General features: G+C 43.4%; 1 protein-coding gene across 1 annotated transcript in view; it reads right to left on the bottom strand.

The window, feature by feature from the left end:
• med13a (mediator complex subunit 13a) overlaps positions 1–15,914 on the bottom strand; it is a 78,182-nt gene that overhangs the window by 21,346 nt on the left and 40,922 nt on the right. Inside the window, exons 4-10 of the mRNA XM_034606153.1 lie at positions 13,537–13,682; positions 7,543–7,743; positions 7,232–7,426; positions 6,929–7,091; positions 5,193–5,303; positions 2,442–3,185; positions 879–1,095 (exon numbers count right to left, since the gene is read on the bottom strand). Coding sequence (XP_034462044.1) covers positions 879–1,095; positions 2,442–3,185; positions 5,193–5,303; positions 6,929–7,091; positions 7,232–7,426; positions 7,543–7,743; positions 13,537–13,682 — 1,777 coding nt within the window. The remainder of the gene's footprint in view (positions 1–878; positions 1,096–2,441; positions 3,186–5,192; positions 5,304–6,928; positions 7,092–7,231; positions 7,427–7,542; positions 7,744–13,536; positions 13,683–15,914) is intronic.

Below are 15,914 nucleotides of genomic sequence, written 5' to 3'. Positions count from 1 at the left end.
CAGTGTGACGAATTGGTGTGGAACGTTGATAAAAGATGCTGTTAAAGAGTAAAATTATATTTATACAGAGAAGTGTATATATGATGTAAGTGTAGGTAACTAAACATGTTTGCATATTCTTTATGAGTCCAAATTTCACAGTGCTGCATAATGATGATTTGGTTTCTTTGGATCTGTTTTTAGCCTTTGTGGTTGGAGCCATTTTTCTTTACTGACTCACTCTGCTTCACCTGCACTCTTCCTGCTGGCTCTGTGCCCCAAATCCAAGCGGTTCTGACTAAGACACAGCCAATGATGAGCGTGCGCGCTGCAGGGAGAGTGCAGGTGTAGGCAGGGGGGAAACCAACTGAGCCAGTGAAGAAGAAAGAGAACTGATTTGAGCTACAATAGCTGACGCAGTACCATGCTTGTGGTACGAGGGAAATTCTATACTAGGTGAGCATTGTAGACAATGTGGCCGGACCATTTGCAGGCTACTCTAAACTTGTTACCAGGTCAAAACGAAACACAAACCCTCCAGTGACCGATGCATGACCTGAAACACTGACCCCCTCCTCACCTTCAGTGGTTAGATGAGAGTAATCACTGAACAGAGAAGGGTGTGACCAAATCATGTGCTTATGTGCCCAACTAAGAAAGTTGATAGCACGCGTGCTACCAGTTGTGAAGTTAATCTGATGCCCTGAAGTGTTTTCTATTCATCTGTGTTCCATACCATTACTTAATAATGCAGAGAGGACAAAATATAATGTCTGTACTATGGCATTACATTTTCTGTTGTGTGTATCTGATACACTTGTCCCGGGCAACAGAGCTAAACGTCAGGGGGTCCTGGACAAGCGAAAACATTCCTCACTCCTCCACTTGGCTCGTCTTACCTTATGTTTCTTGCCTGGCTCCCGCTCGCCGCCTGCCTTATCTTTCTTGTTGGAGAATGTGAACTTGACATCACCTTCCTCGAAGGCATAGGGGTCAACCTCCGGCTCGTGATCTCCGTCAGTTATGGCAGCAGATAAGTACTGGTTTCTCCTGGCTCGATACATCTGAACGCGCTCCTCCGACACCTTCAGTGGCCAATTGGATGTGGACATGATCCTGGGAAGAGAGCAATGCAGAAAGATCAGAAAGATTTACAATTAGGTACCACCTACTCATTCTTAATGTGAATGCCAAGAGCTACGTTTTACCAACCTGATAAATTGGCAATAAGAAGAAGTTGCACGTAAAAAGAAAAACAACATAACGTGATTTTCTGTATTAAATTTTGGCAACTGGAACATTTCTTAAACTGCTCGGACCTGATGCTGCCTGATATCATGTCAGTGTTGCTTGCATTGTTATCTGCACTAACAGAAATGGCAGCGATCGCAAACAAATCTGACAGCTTTCGTGCAACACAACTGATGCATCACGTTCGTTGTCAGACAATCTCATCTCTGGCAGACTGATGGAAACATGGTGACTGCTGCACTGACTGCTCAAACTCTTAGAGACACATTTATCACCTGTTGCTGTGACACGGCTCATCAAAATCTCTTTATGTCGCTACCACTGCGCCCCTGTTGTTTCTCATAGGTGAAAGAACATGGAGGGAGGGAAAAGAAGAGGACCGCTGGCTGCGCGGGGAGGGAGGAGGGACTGACCCAGCTTATGTGTTATCTCCCCCCTTCGCTGCCTCCTACATTTCTCTGTACTTCTGTCCTCTCGTCATGCCTGTCCGGCTCTGATGTGAGGTGATGGTGTGCAGTGGCCTGGGCCAGAGATTAGCAGCCATTCAAGAGCTGTGGCCAGGAGGATTACAGCTCACTAGAACTGTCCATACAAGTGACTGGCCCATTGGGATTGCATAACCTCAATGATAATTCCCACTACGGCCACCCTACGGCCCGCTGGTTGCCCTTTGTGTCTTCACATTGGACAGCTCCAACCCCCCCCCCCCCCATTCTGTCAATCTGTGACCCGCTACCTTGCTTCCAGCTTCGTGTTGGTGCAGCTCTCTCTTCAGTACCTGCCAAACTGATCGCCAGCAGACAGCACGTCTCAATAGCAGAGGTTTATCTTTATCTAACTCTTCCATTACTCTTCCTATCTCCTAGCTCCCATGTTTGTGTGTGTTTCTGTGCTGGGATAAATGAGTAGTGCTGGCCCTGCACATTGGAAATATATGATGTCAAAAGGGCACATAGCAAGAGATTAACATGCTGTGTGCGCTAAGCACTATACTGAATATTCTGCAGCTGAGGGATGAAAGGGGTGGAATGAGGTGGGGGAACTCAGAGAGAGAAGGATAGAATGAGGAAGAGCATCACGGTGGGTTTTGAGTCATTACTCTTTCTAAACAATTTTTCTGGACTAGTGAAAATGCTGCAAAGGGGCCCCGGGGCCTTTCTGTAGTAGAGGGAAAGGGTGGAAGGGAATATTAGCTGGCAAATGTCACTCACTCTGTGACTGACACCGGGTTGTCCTGTGACGCCAATGCCTCGTCCCTTAGTTTGTCCCCCGGCAGCAGTGGTGTGGGCACCTCGGCTTCTTTCCTGCGGGGTAGGTTGAATAACCGCCATGGAGCGTGGGAGCTGTCCTCCTCCAGGTTGACCGCTGAGCCCACGTACACAGTGGGCTCAGGAGGGTCGGAGTATACTCCAGGATGGGGTTGATGCGAGTGGAAGTGCTGATTCAGACCCTCTGAACCTCCGTGCTCCTCGCCGCCACCCTTCACCCGGACTAGACAAGGCTCTGAGGGTGGCTGATAAAAGTGTTGGCTGTTGGGGGTTGAAGGGTTCTTCATGCCCTCCCCCGACTCCTCACTGCGTTCGCAGGGGTGGGGGCTAAGTGGTGGGGGTTGGGGGGAGTTGGCCTGTTCTGATGGTCCCGCACTGACCCCCCCACTGTGAAGCTGGTGGGTTTTTTGGATGCCAGACACATCTGCAGAGCGAATACTAGGAAACCTTCCTCCATCCTGGCTCCTCATTGTCAACCTTTGCCCTGCAGTTGTCTCAGTCTCTAGTGAGGTCTCGTCGCTGGCCAGGCTGCGATGATGGAAGGGTGTTTGGGGTCTTTTCTGCTGCTTGTCACCTTTCTCAGGCTTCTCTCCTCCAGCTTTGTGCTTGGTCGGAGTCGTGGAGGGCTGACCTGCGGACTGAGCTTGGCCTGGGGTGCTGCCTGTTCGCTGCTTCACCGATTTATATCTGCAGGGAAATACAGTGAAACAATGTTGTTAAAATGACAGCAGTGTCAGAGATAACCTTTGAAACCATAATACACACTAGGGCTTAACAATTAATGGAAAGGTAACTGAAATCGCAAAATGGCCAAGTGCACTATCCAAACCCCATGAACTCCGTTTTTTTGATTTTTTTTTTTTAAAAAAAGGTCAATATTGTCTGAAAATACAATCAGAAATTAAGCTGCTAAAAAATGCCATGCCTCAGCTTACAAATCATATTGTGCAGACGTAAGGGAACATGGATGTTTAGTACAGACGATGCAGAAGTTTCCCGTCAGACGAGTTCACAACGACAAAGAAATCTCGATAGAGTGTTCAGTTGAGGGGTGGTGCTGCATTCACACACAGGAGGTACACCCACTCACGGAGAATCTTTAGTTGTATTCTCACATGGGCTTACTCGGATGTTAAGAGTATTTAATATGGGACCAGCGAATATCCACAGCAACTGACTCTGACCTTTGCGCCCCTCAATGTCAGGAGATTATCCAGAGTTCGGCGCATGTCTGAAAGCAGCTTTAATCAATCCTACATCATTAAACATTAGTTAAACTATAGTCTTGTATACTAGCAAGATGCTTACCTTTTTCCACACTCAAGTGTGAGTTTATCATTGTATTTTGCAAATTTGCAAGAATGGCAATTTTAGAAAATTTAAACCAAAAAATAGGCCACGCTGACAACCCGATCTGTAACCATCCACGCTGCTGACAGCCAACCAAATCATTCTGGCTCACCTTCCCTCACTACACTGAGAATTCATCTACACCACTGTGCACGTGCATCAGAGTCTCTCAAGTCAGCCTCAGTGTTTCTTAAGCCTCTCTGTGTTGGGTCACCACTCAGTCTACTGTTGTGGATACAAATGAGGGAATTGTTGAAGAAACTGTGCCTTTGTAATGACTGGGGTACGCACATGTCCTGACTATTAGATGTCTAACTAAGCAGAGACATGGAAGGCTTCCATCTACTAAACAAAGCTAATGGCCATTAAAACTGGCAAAGAGAGGAGCTTCCCTGTTTCTGTGTCACCAAAGTGCTGGGTGGCTTCCAACAAATTAACATGCTCCAGCTGACTGGCCCATTCCACTTTGCTGTGGCCTGTGGTCCAAGCCTGCTCTCCCCTCCCTGGGCCAGTGTTTCAGGTATTCACATTTTGAGCAGTGGCCCACCACTGCAGGGCGTACACAGAGTTGCAATCAAATGACTTTGCAGAGGGCAAGCGATCCAGGAGGTGGAGACACGTGGTGACACACAGCCGAGGTGAGAAGGCGACACTAAGTCAGATAGATCTTTATTACCTATGGATATCCATCTCAACTGGTGTACAATGTGCAGGAATCCCCCGGGTATAACAAAACTGAGTCGGACTACAGCTGCAGCACGCTCTCAATAGAGGATGGCCAAGCACCCCCCTACTCAGTAGAGTACCTGTCAAGTTTCTACCATGTACTGTAGAGTGATGTCCACAATGTGGCTACAGAGTCACACATGACAACTTAATGTCCTGCATTCTGGACCGTTGTTGCAGGACATAAAGAGACATTTAAGCATTCACACACACTAATGAATTCAACATGTTCTGAGCTCATGGTTGTTAACATTAAGATCATGCAACACATGCTCTTTTTACTACCACAGTATCCGTTAAGTGCTCTATTAGAGGTTAATGTATTCTTTCTCCCTCGAATTATCCCCATCAGTGCAGAAATAAAAAATGTCTGACTTACAGAAACCCAGAGTGCAGAGGAGGTTTCCGCCTTGGCACAGATGTCACTTTTACAAAAAAGTAATAAATAAAAAAATATGAAGAATAATATCTTACATATAGTACATTTTGCTGACTGTGGCCCTGTGTGCCTGCATTAAGAGCTCCACACACTCAGTATAACCTCGAAATGCCTCTGAGCTCACATACTACGTGAGCAATACCTGCACACACTGTACCTCCACGCGGAAAGTGACTGACCTCGAGCAGCTGCAGTACGACCTCTGCGAAGGCTCCACGAAATCCCAGGCTCCCACTTTCTCCGTCAACTCCTCCTCACAGGTACCGTTGGTTGCAGCTGAGAACTTCCGCCTGGGGAGGAAAACAACACTTTGAAACACAAATTTTCTGAGGGCAAATTGTGACTGGAGTCCAACCACTTCCTCGGCTATTTTTCATCCGGTGTTACTCATGTGAAGAGACCAGTGCTTTTTTTTTTTTTTTTCAAGTTCTGTAACATAAATCCTCAAAAGGGCACTGCTATAGCTCATGTTTCCTTGCTATTCAGTGGCGATTGGTAAAAGCTTTGTGCTGAGGCTTATTTCATAGCCTTGCTCTGAGCAATAATATTTTGGCTGACAAGCCAACAGCTAACTACAGCCGACATTCTGTGCTTGGTCAAGGGGCAACAGATCCCAGGGTGCTCCCAATGTGTCAGATTCACTGATGCTGAATAAAACAAAAGACCAAGGGACAATACTGCAAGCTTACTCTTACTTTAATTACTTGTGATCGTCATTTCCATCTCGTTTTATTCAAAGATTTTTCACTGGTTTATGTGTGATAGAAAATGCAATAGAAATATAGGAGAAAATGGTTTGACATGTAAGACATAAAAGTTCTGTTAACTGTATATGGCAGATTTGGAGTTGAGAAGTGCTGGGAAACAAAACATTGAAAGGCAACAGTGCTTTTGGGCAGAGGGAAGGGCCTTTCAGTTTTGACCAGCTTATCTTTAAAAGAGGAACACAGAAACCTGTGATCACACACTCATCAAGGTTTATTAAAAAATACTGAATCTGGCCAATGCAGAGCTGAAGTACAAGGCTTAGATGAGCAGTTTTAAAATGAAAATGATATTCTCAACTTTTGGAGTACTTAACTACTTGAACGCTGCCACACAAGCGTGCTCTACTTTACTCTGCCTACATCTCATAAAAGTGCTCATAAAATAAAATAAAAAAACGTTAGTGGAGCATTAGCAGAGAAAACAGCTCATCCTGTCAGCCTCTCCTGAAAACGATGATAGAGCTGAGAAGTGGAGTGATCCGGTTTTTTTTTGTAATGACGGTTTTTTTGTGTGTGTATTTAATGAAAAAAAAATGTTACCACCAAAACAGCAGCCTGAAAAATCACCAGTGTGCGGAAGATGTATAACAGTTTACCGCTCAAAGCCTCACTCCATCCAATCAAACGCTTTTTAGGCACCCGATGAAAAAACTGCATGTGAAGGCTTTCATCACAATTTGATTTTGTTGATGAACACAACTCATGCAGGAAGACAGATGAGGATACACATTTATCTGAGTTGGTTTGGCATCTTATTAGTTTGATTGAGTGCTTCAATTAAATAAACTACACCCCCGCCATTATATCTCCAATTTACAACCATCCACGGTGACAATTATTACTGATAGGTTGTTGGAGTTTGCCCAGGCCCATGGAGACCACACAGACCACACAGGGAACTCATGCCAGGACACAACCTGAGCAACAAATTATTATTCCGTCTAGCTTGCAAACATGAAACCAAGAACATGGCGGCACTGTCCCGTTTGTGATTTTATTTTGTTACCAAATGACCAATCGTAACACAAAAATAGAGGACAGATTAGATAGCCGGTTATGGGTTTTGTCCTCTGATGTTTAAATCATATTTTTAATCTACACTGATTTCAAACATGACATTGTGCTGCCTTCTCGACACAGTAACTTACTTGTTCTGGGCTCGGTTGATATTGCACTCTTGCCATACACGCTCCACCACCTGTGTGGCTTGTCGGCGTGGAATTTTCCCTCCATGGTGACTTGTTCTGTCCACGCTGAACACATCAGATGATGAGGGCATACTAACCCACTTCTTGGCCGAGTGAGAGTCCACTAGAGAGGGAGAGGACAAGGTCAATGGACCACTTGACAAAAAAATTACCAATTCAATGGTATAGATCATTTTAAGAGCAAACCATGACAATCAGTCTCTATTCTCCAGTGATATAAATCCACACAATGTATATCACTACCTGTCTGCGTCTCCTCGGGCGATGTGGGAGGGGTGAGGGTCACCAAAGAAATGGCGGGCTCTCGCTGGGAAGCAGGCACTTGGTGGCCACCCGAGTAGACGGCAGTGCATTGGGAGGACCCCACAGGGGCCACAACTGGGATGTCTGACTGTGGCACCAGAACCAGGCAGGCTGGGTACACCATCCGCACACCACCTGTACACACACAGAAAGAAAACAAACAGGTTAAACCTCAGACTCCAATCTACATTCTAATGAGACAAACACAAGGAGAAATAGCTTAGTGATGGATATTTTTAAAAATAACTGACCGACGAGGACCTCCACAGAGGCCAGAGAGTCATCTTCCCAATCCATGTCCTCCACCTTGTCCTCCGACACACCCCCCTTAGTGCTGGGGCCGATGGGATAGAACTGGTTCCACTCCTCAATCAGCTTCTGAGTGGGTGGGTCTGACATCTTGTAAGACTGTCCCGTCAGGGTCCCGTTCAGGCCGAAAGGACTGAGGATGACTAGAGAGAGGGGTAGGGTGGAGAGGAGAGGGGAGAAAAACAGAACAATGTTAGTCATCATAAGTACGTCTTCTACTTTATACTGAGAAGCAGTGGCAAAATCAAGTGTGCGTCACTCTGACACAACTAATCCCCCGCAGATCTTCTTTCTTTCACCTCTGAATCCATTTCCTCCCTAGATTCCCCTCTGCATAACCTTAAAACTTCCATGTTTTACTAACTCTCTCTTCTCATTTCTATGTTTCTGTTTCCAGTTTAATTCATTTTCTACATCTTATATCTTACATCCTAAAATCCTTTATTACTTCTTTTCCCTTATCTCACTTCTTAAACTATTCATTCTTTTTTCAGCCATCACTTCTTACTTTACCTCTCTTCTCCCCAGAATTCCATTCTCACATCGTACCTCTTTTCTTCCTTTTTTGAATTGAATCCTTACCCCACTCTTACTCTCTTTCTTCAGCTCCATCACTTACCCTTCCTCATGTTCTTATTCCAGCCTTCACTTCATAGTTTCCTTCATTCCCATTCTATGTCCTATATCTTCTTCCCAGTTTCGCCCTCATAACTATCTAAAGTCTCTCTTTATACTGATCACCTTTCCTTTCTTACTTCTCCCTAATGCATCCCTTTCCCTGTGATTCCCTCATCTCCGGCAGAATCTTTCTGGAGCACCGCTGGACTCAGCTGGTCCCGGCAGACTCACCAAATACTTACTGAGCAATCCAGACGCCAATTATTGGCAAGCGCTGGCCTCCCAGAACCCATAAACAGAGGCTTATAAAAAAGGGCCACTCCTCTGCAAACACATTTGACTGCACAGACATATAGGAGTCACACAGTGAGCCCATCAGTCGGCTTACAGAACAGACCTACATCCATCAGAGAATGAAAGCGCTACCATGGACTAACATGCATAATTCATACCTATGAGCACAGATACTGTATGCACATCAACCTGACATGTATATATGAGCCCTTCAGCTCGTAATGCTTCCATTTTCTGTCTCTGCGTCTGCAATACATTTTAATGTGAGGAGGGGGTATAAATGGTTCTACGAACAGACTGGCTGGGTGGTTGGGTGTGTGAGGGAGCATTTGTTAATGTCCTGATCTGCTCTGCTTTTCTAGTATGTCATTACTAGACTGGATGGCCTTTGTCTCCAGGTATTGATCCTGGGGCTGGACCATAGAAGAGCTTCCAGGATGGGAAAATGGAGGGAGACAGAGAAAATGGTAGGAAAAGGACGACATGATGCATGAGCAGTGTTTCAGTCGAGGGGGCATTTTCCGACAAAATGTCCTGCAGATGGTGAGGCTCAACTGCTACTCATAAAGTTACAATCCTGTAATAAAATAAAAGCCAATTTTCATAATTATGTTTTGCATTTTATTTGAGGTAGGCCTTGGGCATATTAACGTGTGTCTATATAGCAGTTTGTATTGGTAGTGGAATTTCACTTTTCCCATGCAGGATTCAGATTCTCCAGTGTAATCTTACTTCACTGATATCAGCCTCGCTCTTTATTCTCTTTACATAGCGTCAGATGTCACTGCTAATACAAACAAAACTTTTTTACGGCTACTGCTTCACATTAAAAGCCTTTGATTGGCAACAGGCTTTTACTGTGAAGTAGACACAGGAAACAAACTACTTGTACAGTGCTGACCAGTCACTCTTCAACAAAGAATAAATCTGTGAATATTTGTTTTATTTTGTGAGGGAATAATGTATGGTGACACAAAGTCCATGCACACACAGAACAGTTTACGCAAAAAGAAAACCATCCTTACGAGACAGCTCTTCCGCTCTACATGCAAAAATAAGGTCCAGCAAGAACATTGCAATGAGCACAAGCTCAACCCTCTGTACACGACGGCAACTAAGGCTGGGAAATTAAAAAATGTCATTAATTATTGCAATATACTTTTCATCAATAGCAATAGCATAAAGGTTCAATTCATATCAATATATAGTATTGCCAATGCATTGTGCAAACACAGTAAGGGGTTTAACGACTACATGTATGTAAAATGTTTCACTGTTTAACAAGTGTTTGTCATTCGAAATAAAAGAGGAGTTAAAAAGCACAACCTTCCCTGATGAGCAAAAATCTGTCTTTAAAATGAATAATAATGTTGAATCTATTGTGATCTCTCTGTGATCTTGGAATACTTTTTAGCCATATAGTCCAGCCCTACTTGCTACTGCTTCAACACAACACCCCCCCCCAACCCCCGCTCGGGTTTTGAGACTGATTAAATGTCACAGTAATGGGATCGACAGGAGCAGCCACAGTGAAGTGTTAAATTAAGAGCTGCAGGTGACAGGCTGCACACGTCCACCTTTTCTGCAACTTTACTCTGCACTGCTATTGTATTTCTGCCAAAGTCGGTGCTCGAGGAGTGTTTTCTTGCGCTTGCTGTTACCATGGGAACCACGGGTGTCACTATGAAGGTTTGAAAATGACTACTTTGAAGAAAAAATCTAATGTACAGACCCAACACTCCTGGATATTTTGAGGATGTGGTTGGCAGGTGGTGGTGACAGATAGGGTGGGGTATTAGCAGCTCTGTTAAGTATTAGGCAAAGTTTGGCACCTATAGAGATAATATTTTGACTGTGAAAGGAATCCGGGTGGCATTCATTACATTGCTTTTTTAAAGCTCTAACATGAAGCACATCCTGAATGCCCCCTCAACATAATGCTTTACCTACAGCACATACAGTCCTACCTCAGCAAAAACATCACAACAGAGAAGAACTAACTGTTATTTAAGTTGCGAAACACAACAACATCCAGTACTGGCCAATCATATCAATGAAATATAACTTGTTTCCCTTTCATTTCTGGCTGCACACTCTTAAGACCTGAGGTCAGTTGTAGAAGAGATCAAATTCAGCACAATTATGAAATGGTTCACCGTTTTTACCCCCCATCACCACCTCCCCTCCCTCCACCCCTCCATTACTTCTGCTTCCCTCTCTCTCTCTCTGCCTGCGAGTCTATCTCTGGCTCCCTGAAGACATGTCAAATGTGTTCAGATCAGTGTAATGGGCTGAGAGTTCATTACATTCACTCTGCGCCCTTTTATGAGGTCACATCCTGGAGAGGTCTGCCTGCCGGAGCGCTCTACCGCACAGTAAACCAAGCTTGGCAGAGGTGAGGGGGGAAGAGAGAGGATGGGTTGTTAGGAAGCTAAAGATATACTGCCGAGGTGAAAACACACCTGCGCACAGACACAACAGGGAGATCATAAAAGTCATACACATCAGGCTACATAAAAAAAAATCTATGCTCTCAACATGGAGTTACTGGGAGGTATTTTTATTTGCCTCAAAATAAGAACTTAAATAGCACTCAAAACACATACCCCCACCAAGGCACAACAGTCCCCTAATGAAACCACATTTACAATTACAGGACCCAGATTTTAGCACCAAATTACACACACTTGTATATCAGCCCCCTACACATGCCTGTTTTGTTCCATAAAGGACCATGAATTATTCAATGTGAAATCAGTAAAAATGTCAAAAAACAAACTCTTTCAAATTGAAAAACATTCCTGGATCTGCCCCCTGACCCAGAGCAGCCCCAAGATTTTATGGGTTAATGCCCAACACATCCACAACATGAAAGCAGTTAAGTAGTTTTTCTGTAATCCTGCTAGTAAAAAAGAACAAATGCAGATCCTCCTAGCTGGAGGTAATTAATTCAGTTTTGATTGTTCAGTGTCAACACAAATAGAAAGAATTCAGCACACTTCACTTCATTTAATTTAATTGAGACAATGTTGTCTCATAATAAAAAGGGAGAGTGTGTGTCTGTGGGGAAACTCACATGACTTGTCTGGAACTACATGACTGGGAAAATTGAAAGGAAGCTAACAGAGTGCAGATAGGCTTTCTTAGAAGATTAAAATGAGTCAAAACTAAGTAACTGCTAGTTAGTGACTGGAATCCTCATACTGAACAAGAAGATCTTATCAAAACCTCAAATTAAAATCATACGCCAAGTTCCAATAACTGTTTAATTTTTTTTTTAAAACAGAAAGGACCTCATCACCTCATTTCACGAGAGCTGTAGAGACAGAGGGGATGAAAGGAGGAAAACATTTCCTCAGGGTTCATGTGTCCATCACTGAAAGAATAACTTAAATAATTTTAAGGTTTTATGAAGTCATTGACAAACTAAACGCTAACTCTAGTCAGGCTTTGTCTATTTTCTATGAAGCACTTGTTTCATAATGTAAAATGTGTGTTCTTTTATGTGACAATCTACCAGAGGGAATGATCACGGGGCGTCAGCTAAGTATGCAGAAAAAAAGATTGTGTACAGCTCTCCATGCCTCACTTATGATACAAACATCAGGATATATGTGTGATACTCGTATTAAAATCACTTTAATGTAATCATGTTATTAGGAGGCAAACTATTTCCTTCCCCTGGCAAAATAAGACAATATGTATATTACTGTCATTACATTAATGTCACTGTATGTGAGAGGAGATGCAAGCTAACAATGGTTTGGGGATTACAGTTTTTGGCTCGGGGTGGGACAGTAAATTTAGAGCCAATGATGGAATATCATTAGGGCCACAGATTCTTATAACTGCGCTACACTGTAATTCAAAGTGACTGCAGAGGCTTTTCTTTTAAACTGGATGCGTGCCAGTGTAATGAAAGACAGCCTGACAGAAGGATTGCGTATGTATCATCTTGACAACAGCTCCCAACACAGCACACATAAAGCTTACTAATTAATTACATTCAAAATATACTCTCCTAGACTAAGAGTGAGGTTTTAGTTGTTAATGTTACAAGAAGATATGAAAAAAATACTTTTGAGAGCAAGTTCAAATACTTTGAGCTAAATGGCGTCTTTGAATCCTAATGATAAAACTGTATTTTAGGACACGCAGTAAGCTTTTTCTCAAACTAATCATATGCAGTTTGGATGAAACTTTTACTTATTCTTCTAATTCAAAGACTAGAATTACTGACTCATGGTTTAATGCCTGTGCCAACCAGTCAAACATTCACTTTTGCTCAGACCCATATAATATATGTAGTGTTATGAAAATTGACATTTATGCCATTTATTACAAAATGTTACTCACGCAAGGCTCATTTTTATCTGAAGATTCTCATCAGCTGAATGTACCTTTTAGATAAAGTTTCAAGTGAAACACAATTTCAATAGGGCCTCCCACCGTCGGTGCTCGGGCCCTAAATATAGCAAGAACAGGCTACCATATATATTTTTTCAACTTGAGTGCAAAAGCAGGCATGTGTTCACACATGAAAATATGTGTGTCCTACTGGACTCTGTCAGCTGATTACAGCCTTTTCCTTTGAAATGCGGAATTCCCAGGCAGCCTTGAAGCCAAAAGTTCAAAGAGAAAACACTGAGCAAAACATTGGAGCAGTATTTATGTTTTCCCACTGAATAAGGCTTGGTCTAATGGGCTCTCTTTGTTCATCTGTCGAATGTATTATTTCAGACGCCGCTGATCAGATTTGAACAAAACTCGAGGGTAACGATGTGTCGTCATCATGACTGTGTGTGGCACTGCACTCAAGGGTTATATCAAAGTGACTAGAGGATGACACTGTTCATTTGTTTATCCAGCTACTGGGATGCTGATCAGATTTGTAGAGAACATGGGGCAGAATGTGACCCCACAGTGAACTCAACAGGATGAGGTTAAATATGCTTTGTGTTTCTAACTGGCCCTAGAATTCATTGGAGCGAGTTCAAAGAAGCCAAGTGTATTTGGACACCCACCTTGGAAGGGGCTGGACGCCTGCTGAGCCAGAGTAAGGTGCTCCTCCGTCAGGTGGTAGATGGGCTGGTGCTGGTTGATCTCCACACTGGTGCACACGTTGCTCTCGCCGTGCAGGAAGAAAGTAAAGGCGCAGGATAGGTGCTCACTGTATGGAAGGAGAGAGAAAGAAAGAGATGGGTATTTCGGGATCCCACTACTTTAATGTGTACCTTTGAAAAGAGGTGCAGCTTGCAATGAATAACTCCGATGGAGAGTGAGTGACTGCTGTGGAAAAAAAGGGAAGCATATCAGATGTACTAGCTCATGCTCCCGTTCACAGAGTGGGGGGAAAAAAGAGTTGGCAGCGAAAGGAAGGGTAGAGAGAGAAAATATGATAATAAAAACCAGTCTTTTTTTGTCAAAGGCTGCAATGGAATCTCTCTTCTCACTCATATTCTGCTTCAATGTGACAGAGACTCGATAGGAAGAATGAAGCCAGAGGTAGATGCAAGGAGGTACTAATCTGTGCACCCTTTGGTCATATAAAAGATGCCTTTTATGCTTATATCAAGTTGCTCAGACAACTGGACAGCTCTTTATCGTAGATGATAATGAAGCGTCTGCAGCATCTTTTACAGACTTCAGGATGGAAGAATGTCATCAAATCAGTGCTCACAGGTGGTTTGTGTTAGTGTGTTTTGTACTTCGTCGGTCTAATGTGGATAGAGCTGTGTGTAATACAAAGGAACACTAACCCTCTAGCTAACACACTCAGCAACAACAGTACCTTCTCTCACTCACTCACTCACACACTCACTCACACACTCACACAAGCTCGATGCCTGCCTGTGCCAGTCTGACCTCAACAGTACACACAACAAAAGTGTCAAGTTGAAGAAGAAATGCAAAGCAAGGACGAGGCCGATGGAAGAGGGGCAGAGCAAAATGCAGACCATTGTCTGTGGACTTCCCTCTCTCTATTCTCATCCAACATACACGCCCACAGACACGCACACTCACACGTTACACAATCACAGAGAGCGGGAGACAGCGCAAGTGACAGATGACCAAACGAAGGGGTTGAATTTGGAAGTGGATCAAAGAGGGTTGCGTCCTCAGAGGATTTGGTTAAGCAAATATCAGTCTTTTCGCCCCGTCTCTCTCTGGCACACCTACTCAGCAGAGGATTAAAGAAAAGGAGCAGAGGGAGAGAGAGATGGAGAGAGAGAAAGCGCACTTCAATAAGATAATACTACCTACGTACTGAAGAGATGCCCTAAGCCCCCCAGAGCTTGGCATTAATCTTCGACTTTGGTTTTATTGGTTAAGATAAGGTGGTGCTTGTTAATGAATGGCTGTAAATGTATGATATTTACTGTTGATAACAGTCCTGACTGGAGGCAATGTAGGCTAATGAAGGTGAGTCAAAGAGAGAGAAAAGACATCCTCAGCAGTTTTAGCTAAATACCAATGTTTTGGTGTTAAGCTAGTGGACTGCTACTGCCATTAAAGGATGGGTCAAATATAATTCAAATATCAGCATATGTACACTGACTTATACATACTGACCTAATTATAGGTCTCTGTAAACTCAAAAGCAGTAGAGAAGCCATCCCTCCATAACGTGGCTTCAATGTAGTGATGGTGGGACAAAAAAACAATACAATTCTTAAGTTCATCCAAGCTAATGTAAAGCTTCAGCCTTCTGAGTTACATGGCATTCAGACAGAAACCAGACCTGCTTTCTCAAGCTGCTGTAAGTCTTCAGGAATCTGGGCTTGACAAATTATCAAGTAGTCTATCTTCCAAATGTGGTCTTTCTTTTGAATGAAATTCTTTCTGTGTTTTCACAGTCCTTCCTTGTTAGGCCGCACAAAAAAGAGGAACGCAAAAGGGTAATTTTCTACTAGAAAGAAACACTTTGACAAACAGCTACTTGATTTGTCAATGGCTGCACTCAGGCGAAATGAGCACTGCTTCATTCAGATGAGGCCAGCACGTTCAGGGATACAAGTTTTTTTAGAAAGAGGATACCATTGTTTACCCTTTTTTCTAAATCTTTGATTTGAAAAAATAAGGGTTGTCATTCATTACAAAAAATATTCGTTTTGACTGGAGAAAGTATCAATGTTTTCCTGATACTATATTTATACTTTTAAAGATCATCATGCATCATGGAATATCTGTAGTCTGTTTTGCCAGGCTTGTGAGTGTCTTTCCACGTTCGTCAATAGCGAGTCTGTCAGATTGAATCAACGAAAAACTCTTTAGTTAGTCAGGTTTGACCTGCAGAACTTTTTGAATGTTGCTGTAACATGTTCGGCTTTTGTAGAGGAAATCAATTCATGTTGGCTTCTTAGCGTCTTGCATGCAGCCCGCTCTCATCCATCCAGAATGA

Source organism: Hippoglossus hippoglossus, chromosome 14 (assembly GCF_009819705.1).
Source record: "Hippoglossus hippoglossus isolate fHipHip1 chromosome 14, fHipHip1.pri, whole genome shotgun sequence".
In the NCBI taxonomy this organism is placed as follows: Eukaryota; Metazoa; Chordata; class Actinopteri; order Pleuronectiformes; family Pleuronectidae; genus Hippoglossus; species Hippoglossus hippoglossus.
The sequence above is the reverse complement of the archived record's forward strand: the minus strand, read 5'-3'. Positions and strand labels throughout refer to the sequence as shown.